At 39.6% G+C, this 12,823-nt stretch overlaps 1 protein-coding gene across 1 annotated transcript; it reads right to left on the reverse strand.

The window, feature by feature from the left end:
- Positions 1 to 1,213: 1,213 nt before the first annotated feature.
- On the reverse strand, positions 1,214 to 12,823 carry calm3a (calmodulin 3a (phosphorylase kinase, delta)). The gene is made up of 6 exons (XM_023961391.2): positions 12,597 to 12,823; positions 5,892 to 5,922; positions 4,746 to 4,889; positions 4,398 to 4,504; positions 3,647 to 3,782; positions 1,214 to 3,007 (listed from the first exon to the last, which is right to left on the reverse strand). Exons 1-6 carry the CDS (start codon positions 12,597 to 12,599, stop codon positions 2,979 to 2,981), a joined length of 450 nt encoding a protein of 149 aa, XP_023817159.1. The 5' UTR covers positions 12,600 to 12,823; the 3' UTR covers positions 1,214 to 2,978.

Raw genomic sequence — 12,823 nt, forward strand, 5'->3', positions numbered from 1 at the left:
TTTTATTAAAAATGCCATCATTTTTTAGTATTTTATGGTCTTCCTTTTACAGGAAAATTTTGTTTGTATAATTTTTCACTTTACAAAAGTTCTTTTAAATATTATTGTGGGAAATGTGTTTTTATAGTAGTGTGAGGAGAGAGATTCTCTGGGAATGCATTGCCATTTGTTCTACAGAGGATTCTCTGAATCAGAAAAAAATGACTTGGTTCCATATCCAAGTTCATTCCAAATGTGCTCTGTGGATTTGACGTTTGGGGGAAGACTGATCTATTTATGTCTTTAAAGAGCCCGGGACAGCTGTGACACAGAAGAAAAAGGATCGTCCATAAAAGTTACCACAAAATTGGAGACAGAATATTTTCCCATGCAACACTTACAGGAAGAGTATGAACTATAAATAAAAATGAAACCTGAAAATCTCCATCACTGGAAAATCCTTTTCTGATTTTCTGCTCTTCCCTACTCATTCTTTTCTGCATCACCAATCTGACTCCTTAAGTATGATCCCGTAGCTCACTGGTGAAGGAGCAGACTTTGCATCCCTCCATCTGACTCCTGATGATGCATACAGCTACCCAGTCATGGGGATTCAGCCTGGAGTGTAAACGTGGGGAACTGTTGTCTTGCTTGATGATGCAGTTTCACAAATCCATCCTTTAGTGTGGCTCAATCACAAAGCTCTGCAGAATTACTTATTCCTAAAATCATAAGTAATGGAATGGCTTGACGCTTTACCTTTTCCTAAATAACCTACCTTGTCGTTTGGGATCAACTTTGGAACACTTTTCTCCAGGTGGAGTGAACCTCTCTAGCCTGCAGCTTTGACCACATCTGGCTGTTACACTTGTTTAACTCGTTCACTTTTTTACATCGTGAAAAGGACACAAACATCCTGACAGTCAGATTTAAGGGCCCGGATAAAGTCTCATTCTATTAGCTCTTGATATTGCCAGTCAGCGATACGGCTCATTTGGGTTTAGTGGACTACCTCGGCTTCTTGTAACAATCTCTTGAGCCGCTAAAAATAGCTTGTGCCTGGGATAGTTCCTCCAGTGTCGGGCTGGGGTGACCTGCGCTGACCCAGTCTATGGCTGCATGGATGAGATTAAAGCTCCAACACAGGGACACTTGCTGGGGAGAGAGGAATTTCAGAATGTGTTTGCAACTATAGCCACTGTTCCACTTAAAGAAGAGTCAGAAAATATGCAGATGAAAGCTCAGTCAATTTATTGATTTATGGAAAATATATCACATCTTTACAACTGTGACATTCCTTCAGATAGTAATTAATAGTCAATTTTCAATTAACTTCCAAACGCCTGACATCCGGAAATGCCTGAAAGCAACATTTAACGTTCACCGTTTTGCAAAAAGAGAAAAAGAAAAAAGAAATTCAGCTAACCTGCCTCTTTGACTCAATAGTCAGCAAAGCTCAACACTGTTGCACATTTAACTCCGCCCCCTCCATAAAGTTCCACAATGAGCCAAACTAAAGTCCAGCCACCTTTCAAAAGTAGCTTTAGTGAATATACAATATATTTAATCTGTTCAATAAAACAGCAAGCAGACTTAAGTTTATTCACTGAACTACAAACTGAAGATTACACACCAACAAAGACAGGAAATGAGTCAGACACATTGTTATAGCAGCAGTTACAGTGACATTTGGTATTTCTTTTTTTTTTTTTTTTATCTTTTAGCACTACGTTATTTAATTCTCCAACATCCATATAGTTTATATCAAAGTGCAAATATGCTCCAAATGCATCATTTTGTTATATTATGCAGATTTATTATTTTCTGAACTACAAGACTTGCAGGAAGTTCGAGGCGTTTGGCACATTTCAAAACTGAAGGGGGAAAAAAAACATGTCACAGGTGATTTACTACAACATTAAGCAATGCAAACTTTACAATACACTATTATATATATATATATTTATATTTATATATATAGTCATATTTTGCGACTTGTTCGCTGTGGCGACCCCTGATGGGAGAAGCCGAAAGAGGAAGAAGGAGTCATATTTTGTAACCAAAATTTGTCATCAATACATTAATATTTGAAAACATTTAAAAAGCATTACACCAATATTGTCTTATATCTGATTGCAGAACTAATGTATCAACTGCAGTTTTACTCAACTGCCTGAAGTGTTTTTTTCTCTCACAATAACCAACCTGAAGCAGCACAACACTCTCCTGTATCCAAACAGAGCTGTTGGCTGTTCAAAGCCTTTGACAAAACTTCATCCCACCTGGGAGAAAACCTCCATCACATCAGCCTGATTTATCTCTGAACCTTTTCGAGGTATAAAAACACTCACCTCCAGCCAAGCACCAATGAACACCCTATATCTCAACTAATTGCTCTTGCAATGATTAAAAGTGACACACATTTTACACATTTATAGATATATGTTTATGTACGTGCCTCCCAGCGGGAACACGGTCTGACCGCCACCTCAGACGGGATCAGAGCGTCCCTGTTGTCACAAGAGATGGTCACAGAAAGGGTGCATGCAAGAGGAGTACTGGATTTAATAATTACAGAGTCACCACGGGTGCAAGACATTTTTCGTTGCTGAGAGGATTAACTGGAAAGATTTTTTTTTTTTTTAAACCACCAACTTTCCTAAGCCAACTGTATCCCGACTGCTGTCCCTTCTGCCTTTTCAGTGTTGCTCTTTCCTCTAGATTAATCAGGGCTGGTTGACTCACAGAACCATGGTCTGATGGTGGAGGGCTTTGCCTTCTTAAATGTTGCCCCTTAACTTCTATAGGGATTATACTGTTGGTGTTAACTAAACAGAGACCTTAGAAGTAGTTGGATGCACTGAAGCACAAATCGCAAAATCCTACAGATTAGTGATCTTGGGGGTTTGTTTACCGTTTGATTATTGTTCTTTTTTTTTTTTAATCTTAAAGACAAATCTCAAGAGGACAAGTAACACAGAGAAAGATCGGAGCTCTCTTCACTTGGCAGTCATCATCTGGACAAACTCTGTAGAAAGGAGAAAAAACACAAATAAATTGTGGACAATAATAACCTTACAGATGAAGTTAGGTGAACTCAAAACAGGTGGAGGATAAATAAATATGTTGTTGAAGAAAAAATAGCATATCTGCCCGTGTTCAGATGTTTCTGAGTGAGAGCTCCAAACAGCATGCACCTATGATTGAATGATTTCTCCCACACACAGGAACTGAATATGACTCAGTGTAATACACAAGCTTTGTAACAAGAGGGTCAAGTAGATGTAAAACACCCCATAATATCCTAGTTCACTTTGAATTACGCTGCATATCTGCATGATGAGAGAAATAAAACGGCATGATTTCGCAATGCAAACAGTGTGTTCTGCTTTGTTTAGTCGGCCTCATTTTACACTCCGATTCAGTAATTACAGTTCCATTCAATGGGCTTCAAATACAGCTAAACACGGTCAGTTTAAAACACAAAACAGGTAAAAATTCCATCCAGAGTGAGACTTGGTTTCAGCAAACATTTAACAATAACAACACACATCTGAGGTAAGCAGTCTCAGTATAAAAAAAATAAATAAATGTGATTTCTGGTCACATTTTTAGGAGCTACAGGAGGAAGACTGCAGGCGAGCGGAATGCCAAAAAGAGAGCTCACCCTCATAGTTGACCTGACCATCTCCATCGATGTCAGCCTCACGGATCATCTCATCCACCTCCTCATCAGTGAGCTTCTCACCCAAGTTGGTCATAACGTGTCGTAGCTCAGCTGCGCTGATGTACCCGTTCCCATCCTGCACAGCAAATACACTTACAGCGCACGCCGAGGTCTTTACAATAGATTACGTTTTAGCGACTCTACATAAAAGGTTCCGAAAGAATTTACTTTTCCCATCACACCACATGTCAGCCCTGACGTTTACCCACTACTTCAGCTACCGACCCAAACACAGAGGCACAAAAAGACATTTTTACTCAAATTGAGATTGACTGCAAAGCTCTCAACATTTGTCTGCAGAGTCAAATGGGTTTCCCTGTTTTAAACCAAACCAGCAAAATACTGTTTAAAGATGTCATTTGTTGGTGAACCTGTAGAGTAATGAGTTTGGATGCAAAACGTTTCTTCACAGCAAAAGGCCTAAACAAAAAAGTCAAGTGCCCTCATAAAGCTACAAAAATAAAACACCTCTGTCAAAAAAATTACAATGGCAGAAACTTAAAGACAATGCAAGACAGTTTTTAAGACACAGCAGACAAATCTGCAAACAATCAAGGATTTGTTAGGTGAGAGAGAGAAACTAGAGCAGAACATTAGAGTTTAACAAAGATCAAAACTTTTAAATACAACAAATATGATTTGGACCGAAAAAAAATTGGTTTCTGTTCAGGTAAACTCAGTCTCAAAGTACCTTGTCAAAAACTCTGAAAGCTTCTCTGATTTCTTCTTCACTATCTGTATCCTTCATCTTTCTGGCCATCATCGTCAGGAACTCAGGGAAATCAATAGTCCCATTACCTACAAAGACAAAAGTTGGAACTAATTTAGTTCTCGCACGATTTAATAAGACAAATATAAACGGCCCAATTTATCTCAAATAAAATAGATAATGGCTCACTTTGCGGTCCGCTAGTTTCACCAAAACCTTTTCTATTGTTAGCAAAAAGGATATTTCTTATGTATGCGTAAGTTGAAATATCTAATGCCCAGTGTCCTGACAGGTGTGGGGGTCTTCTGATTTCGAGTTATGCTTTCTCACCATCAGCATCCACTTCATTGATCATGTCCTGCAACTCTGCCTCTGTGGGGTTCTGTCCCAGAGAGCGCATCACTGTCCCCAGCTCTTTGGTTGTAATTGTACCGTCGCCATCCTTGTCGAACAGCGAAAATGCTTCTTTAAACTCTGCACATCACAACAACAGCAGAACAGAGACAAACATGTGAGCTGGCGCTTTGCTCAGGTCTATTAAACACTGACAGTGAATTATTAAACCAGTGATTCCCAGCCCTGATCTTTAGAGCACACTGCCCCGCGTGTTTTCCATGTTACTAACTAGGCCTGCACAATATACCGCAAATTTATCGTTATCACGACATTAAGCTGTGCAATATGCATACCGCAAAAGACGGCGAAAATCGCAATAAATGTTTACCTTAAATGTGCCAAAACAAACTCATGGCAGCTTGAAATATTGAACAAATGAAACAAATCCCTTTATGCATTTAACCAATATGAAGGACCCGTTTACGTTGTTGATCAATCAGATGAGCCCTTTTATGTTTGATGTTTGCCTCCTATGTCGACGAGGGTCATTTGGAGTATAATTTTTAAACTGTTGCAGTGAAATGGAAATGATGTTTTTGGTTGTTTTGCTATTTGTTTATATACCGCGAATTATATCGTTATCGCAATATTAATCACCAATATCGCATATCGCGAGTTTTCCTCATATCGTGCAGCCCTATTACTAACAAATATCATGTCTGAGTAATAGCTCTCTATGTGTCAATAGAAGTCTATGGGGTTTTGGCTTATTGGAGCCAGCAGGTACTTCCAGTTTGGAAAACGAGGGAAGGGCTCACTTAGTCCAGTTCTCATATACAGTCAATGGATAAAACTAAAACGTTCCAAAACATCCAAATTAAAACTGAATTTTGAGATTTACATCTAATTTTAGAAATGTACCAAATTTGTATTTCCATCACGGATCTGATTTACAGCAAGGTAATCCCTGTGAATGCAGGTTTATGCTCTTATGCTAAGAATACAGAAATGGTGTATAAAAAGCAGCGAGAGCTCCATTTCCTTTGATCTCTAAGACACTTAGTTTAATTATTGATCAGTCATAAATGAATGAAAGATGAACGTCCTACTGGAGGTAAAAAAAAACTTGTACACACTCACCAGCAATCTGCTCTTCAGTCAGCTGATCCGCCTGTTAACAAAATTACAAAAACAAACTATTAATGATCACAGCCAGACATTTTCGAAAATGCATCTCGACTATTCCTAAGACTTGCATTAGTGATTCAAATGTACAGCACAGTAGTTCATGCATAATACAAAAGTAATTACTGAGACCGCACAGGAACAACAGCTTAACTGTATCTAAGGATTACAACTGTCAAAGAGACAAGGATCCAAATAGAAAGCTGACACAGTTACAAACAAACAAACAAACAAACAAAAAAGACCAAGCCTGTTAAAACCAATAAATAGCCTCACGGCAATAACCATTAGGCTATTGTCAAACAATAATATTGCCAAATCTGATTACAAATATTAGGACAATCCCGGATAAAAATCAAACTTCCTGCAGCTCTAATGACAAACGCCTGCAGCAGGCTTCACTGACAACAAAAGCTAAACTAATCAGGCAAGGCAAATTTGCTAAAGACAAATTTATTCAAAACACAGTGTTGGCCGCATGCAGCAGCAAGGCTTCCAACACTTGACCAAACCAAAACCATGTTTGGATCCATAGGGAGAAAGTTATTTACACTCAGTGCTTTTTAATTGCTAAGTACACAGGAACATTATTAAGAAAAAAATAAAAGAGCAGAAAATAAGTGGATTAACATAATTTGAGATATTACACCAAGTCTATTCTTTCAAAAAGATCTGACCCATTCTGCCCTGCATGTGAGGTCCAATCTAATTCAATGAACATGCCCACCCCTCAGGCTAAGAAAATGTGATGAGGGATTGATATAAATACACTACAGCCTGAAATACACATGCCTACTATAATTAGTGCGACATGAACACGGTCGCAAATGTAGCACAAAGAATATCACAGAAATTAACACCTTTAAATCTAATTAGGAGTTTATTTCATGATAAATGCAGTAAAATGAGGAAACTATCTTATCTATCATAATAATAGCTAGTTAGGGCATGTAGGCTTATAACTACTTCAAATAAAAAATAAAGATCTGAAACGTCTAAGGGCTGGATAATTCATACATCAAAGTAAGGAAAAACCCTGTTTCCATTGTCATATATGCCTTGCATATGATGCAAAAATATAGTATTGTTTAAAAAAAATTTGCCTACTCAAAACCAAAGTAATGTCAATGAACATTTCTTCAGACTTAAGGTAATGCCGTACGTTCTTCAGGTCTGCTTTATCACATTTAATGAGTCACTAACCTGGCTGGGGTGGGAAACCAGGAAGAAAGAACAAGAAAAAAGGAAGACAACACAATCTACTTTGCTTAATATCAGTTTTGGGCAAACATGTTTTCTTTAAAACAACAGTTTGAGCAATATTACACAGAACTTACATCACAATTTTCTAATGTTTCTATAATATTAATCCCAAAGCAGACCATTTCATTTATCCATAAAGGAATTAGAAAACAAATTATTAACAGGAATTTTTACAAAGCTTTCTTTAGACACAAGTGTACACTTTAAAATAATGTGTCAACTATTTTCTTGCTTGCGTTTCTGGGTTAAAGTAACTGGTCTTTCCTTACAAAAGGTTAACAATACAACATATTTAACTAAGTGCAGGCAACCAAAGCATCCCAGCCTCTCCAGTTATTCAAAGCTTTTGCATTTGCCCTTTTGTCTGTGACTGTTTAAAAATATTAAAGAACAGCTAACAGGTCACCAGCTGAGGTCAACCAGATGCCACAGGTTGAGAACCACACGCATCATTCTCACCTATTCAAACTGCACTTAGAAACTGACCTTAATCAAGAGTTGGGCAGCTTCTAATTGTTACTAATGCAAAGCACGATTTAGCTTATATCAGGTTCTGCAGTCCTTTTGTGTTGTGTTCTTTTGTGTTGAAACAAAAACATTGAGTAGAAGTGCACCGCTCGATGTCTCATTGCCATATTCATACACACGATTAGAATATTTTCCAACTACTCTGTTGTACAATCCTGTTTTGTTTCATGAGTACTCCAGCAGTGCTTGTTTGAGGGATTTGTCCCACTTACAACTTTAACTTCCTCTAACTATGCACTAACAATGTATTGCTTAAAGCTTTGAAACTAATTAAGACACAAAAAAATCAGTTTAACATTTTTAAATTATGGTCTGCTTAACCATAATTAAAACTTTCGGATTATCTAGGTTGCTCTGTCAAACAGTGGTGTTCTACTGCTTTCACTCTCTAGCAGCATGTGACAAAGTCGTGTATACTGTGGGGCTAAAAAGTGGTCTGCAAGTAATCCAGGAAATCACATTTTAGGATTTTCAGAAATTGTATTTGCGTAACGGTACAGAAAATACTTAGAGAGCAAAAGTTCACTTCAACACTGAAATGTAGCCCTGGTTAACAATGACAGAGTTCGTCTCATTTCCTGCAGATCTTTACCAGATTGGAAAACACTGTAGCTGCTATTTTGGTCCATTCTTCCTCTCAGATCTGCTCAGGAGCTGTGATGTTTGGAGGCTTTAGGAATGCAACATAGATTTTCAACTCCCCTTGAAGATTCTGCATTGGATTAAGGTCCAGAGACTGACTAGGCCACTCCAGAACCTAGCCACTGCTTTTTGAGCGTTGTGTTTGAGATCATTGTCATGCTGTTTCTTTCTCACCAGGTGAGATCTTGCATGAAGCCCCAGATCATCAGTGATCTTGTATTTCTTCCATTTCCTAATAATTGCTCCAACAGCTGATGCCGTCTCATCGAGCTGCTTGCTTGTTGTAGATCCATTCATCCCAGTTTTGTTCAGGTGAACAATCCCATCCCTGGTGTCCTTAGACAGCTCTTTGGTCTTGGTGGTGAGGTTGCAGTCTTAAGGCCCGTACATACCGGGACGAATATTCGCCAGGCGTTATTCGCCAGCGTTTTTCGCCACGTCTTTTGTGTTCACACCCAGGCGATTTTCGCTGACGATGAGCCGAGCGAACATGCAATTTCATTCCCTGACATTAGATGGCGCTTAATGTAAACAGAAATACTCCTGTACACAAGGTGGCGCTGCGCAACTTTACGCTTCTTAAAGTCGCTTTTCACTCAGAAGAAGAGAGCAAGTATTTACGCGTTTGTCAGAATAATACAAAGAAAACATGAATATTTCAAGCACCAGTAGCTCCAACTGGTACTTGGTAAGGGGATATTTTAGAATGTCCGTCATTATTTCTTTGCGGCAGTGTAGACGCTACTTGGCGTCTATCTTCTTCGCCGGTATGTGTGCTCAGCAAGGCAGTTTTGTGTTTGAGCGCCCCCAAGTTGTGTTTTACTGTAACTTCAGAAGCTCCAGACACGTGTGCAAAAGCGCCATTCTCATTGGTCGAATAGATTTCGACGCGACGTGTCGAAAAAAAAAACGAACCCGAGGCTTTTTTTTTTTTTGACGCTTTGGCGCTTGGCGTTTTTTTCGCGTCGGTGTGCACACTCTCGTTGGTGCCCTTTGTTTAGTCACGAGGCGTTAAACGTCGGCGAAAATCGCCGGCGAAATTCGTCCCGGTGTGAACGGGCCTTTAGGCTGAATCAGAATTCTTCCCCTATCCCTCCTCTTCTCCCTATCCCACTAATTTTTGGGGCATTTGGAGGGATTGGGGTGTCCGAAATACTTTTTAGAAGGGAAAACCCTTGCGGCGGAGGGATACAGAGCCCTCCGCCGAGAGGGTAATCCGCGTTGTGCTGTGCCAGAGGAGAAACGCGAGTGCTGGCAGCTACCTGATAAGTTGGATGACCGGCGACTATTGATTACGTCATTGAGTAGAAGTGATGTCCAAATTAGGGGACACTAGTTTTCTATGGTTGTGTCCGAATTCCCACCCTAACCCATACCTACTAAAAAAACTATATAGTGCAGCACTATGTAGCGCCATGAATTTTAAAAGCAATTCGGACAAGGGATGGGTATCGTTAAGGTTTTAACAGTACTACAACTCTTATTGATACTGCTTATCGATGCAGTATTTTAACAATACTCTTATCGATACTTTTTAATAAATAAATAATTAAAAACATGAAGTGTTTTATTTCCCATTTATCCAACAACATTGTTGTTTTAACAAAACATTTTACTTTATAGGTGACATGATGGAAATAAATTCATTCTGATGCAGACTCCTTTCTATTATTTTTTTTCTTTAAATCCAGTAAACTCAATAAATTATATTAATTTCATGGATGAAAACTATTTTTTATTAGGAAGCAGTTGTTTTTTTGCGGGTCTGGAATCATAAGCGGTGAGTCTCAGCCCCGCCCCTGCCTCTCTACCTGTTCGTCGTTTTCCCCTGCGTGCAACCCCCCCCCCCCCCCCCTCCAGCGTGTTCTACACAGACAGTGCAACATATGGTCATCGTAGCAGCAAGGTGACAGGATAGATAGTAGGGGCGCCCTAACGCAAATTTAATTAATTTAACGCTGAAATGGGTGGTCTTAGTCTAGGGGGATAAAAGGATTTGTTTTGTGATCAATACAGACTAAGAGTTTCTGCTTTATTTTTATTTTTTCGGATTCTGGTGTGCCGCGGGACTTTTGTCAAGGTTAAAGTGTGCCGTGGCTCAAAAAAGATCGCCACCGACTGTCTTTCCAGAAAAACTTTCCATCCCATTACAGACTCTGGTCGGCGCTCACAGCTGCAGACACGCCCCCACCGCGCATTCACGCTGATGTCTTCTTCCTGCCCGCTTGTACTACCTGACCATCCCTAATTCGGACACAACGCTCACTACTTTTTTTTTTTTTAAACGGCGGATATGACGTCATTGATTTCATGAAGTTAAAATCGAAATAAAATGAACATTTTGCGACGATTATTTATAATCCCCATGTCTTCTGAAGATAATAACGTTGATGGTTTATCAAAAAAATAAATTTAAATACTCTTTTTGGTAAAAAATGTTCCGATGCAATGCATTGTGGTTTATATTCGCCGATCTAGTGAGCATCGATGCACATTCGTTTTTCGCAGAGACTTCTGGGAAATTTCAAGGGCACTCGACTTGGGAATTGTAGATTCGGACAGCACTACAAAATGGCAAACGCACTATATAGTACACTATGTAGGGGTTAGGGTGGGAATTCGGACATACTCTATAACTCTCCATTTGGAGGGCTAAATGTGGCGGTATGGAGAAGCCGTAGGGGTAGGAGAAAAATTCAGAGTCGGCCCTATTGCTTAAGGGTGTGACCAGCTCAAAACAGGTGTCATTACCACAGGTAACAAGTGGAGGAAAGAAGAGTTTCTTATACAAATATAGTAACAGGTCTATGGGGAACAGAATTATTGCTCGTTTGTATTGGGATTAATGCTTATTTACTACTACTTTATACAATTATATTCTTTAAAGATCATAAAATGTGATTTCCTGAATCGTTCTTCCTAAATTAGCAGTTTAAAAACACATACCTACAAACCGCACAGCCCTTAAAAGATCTCCAATTCATACGATGCCAGTTTGATGGGAGCCAAACTGTTGCCAATAAGTGTTGAAAATAAGAGATAGATTATGTCTAAAGCAGTGCATTTCTGGGGTTGTTCAAGATATCCAAATTATATATAATCCAAGCCTTTTCAGCATTGCACTAAAGTGCAGGGCCCTATGAAGCATGTTTGTTTCCCTAAAAATGCATTAGCAAACCAGACCAGCCTCTTAACATGGAGATTACAGGCGTTACATAAAGATTAGAAATAAAAAAGTAAATGCAGGAGTGGAACAATGGCACAAGTCCATAAACCTCAAATTATTGAGGGTGCATTGCAGCTCCTGTCAGCCTACTGCACCAAGCATGTTTTGGTTCAATGCGGGGGGAAGGGAGACGCGAAAGGAGGGGTGGCAAAGAGGATCATTCAGCAGAAGCAGAATGCGGTCGAGCTGTTGTGGCGCAATACGTAACAGAGGAGATGCTGTCATGAAGTTCCAGCGTGAAAACGATGCGAGTTCATCATCAAACCGAATCAAATGTGACAGATAAGTGTGGGTAGAGACGCGGAGCAGCCTGCTACCTGTGAGCAGTATTCTTATGTAATCGAGGATGGCAGCGATCACAACCTTTTCTTGCTTGTTCTTGCGCATGTCAAACTACATCCAGACTGCCTTGCTGATGAGCCTGCGAGAGGTGCTGCATTAGCTTTCATGATGTGGAATGACAAAACGCTTGTTGTTAACAAGTCATTTAGTCGATGCCTTCCTGAGAGATTAACAACATGGGTTCCAGGATTCACACTCACTGGACGGTCTATTTTTGCCAGCACCCCTTTCAACACACCCACGCCCACATTCGAGTTCCAGCCCAAGACGAGAATGCTGCAAATATTAACCTTAACGTTACGAGTTACGACGAATCAAGCAAACATCGAATTTCACACAACGAATATCATGTGCATTCGTCTGTGTAAGCAAGTCCGTTTTTTTTCCTCTGCGCAGCAACCAACTACGAAGAAAAAAGCGTTTCTCCAGCCTAACGGAGAACAATTAAGATATTAGCACAAAAATGCAATTGACTAGCTGCAAACTGGACGTTCCGGAAATATCAGACAAGCCTTAAAACATTTAATATGTTAAATAGCACAAGGAAGAGCGACTTCAACGTGATATTGACCCTAAAAATCATATTTAGCCACGAGAAATGCGACATTACTATGCCTTTTTGCTAGGAATGCTAACCGCGGTGTTAGCATACTACTTACCATTATCCCGTTGTCGTTTCAGGCTCTTTAATGTTCAAAAAACAAACTTGTGCTGTTGCTGTTGAATTTCAAAGACTGCGAAGAATTTAAATTATACTGTTCTTTGCAAAGGACTGAGGAAATCTGTCTGAACTGGATCCTTGCACCGCTGACAGCCTGGAAACCTCAATCCAGCGAAGCCAACCTGTGGTTTGGTTCGACAACAGTGTATCCCTCCGCCAGTGGCC

The sequence above is a fragment of the Oryzias latipes genome, chromosome 13, assembly GCF_053564925.1.
Source record: "Oryzias latipes strain Hd-rR chromosome 13, Olatipes_Hd-rR_3.1".
Taxonomy (NCBI): Eukaryota; Metazoa; Chordata; class Actinopteri; order Beloniformes; family Adrianichthyidae; genus Oryzias; species Oryzias latipes.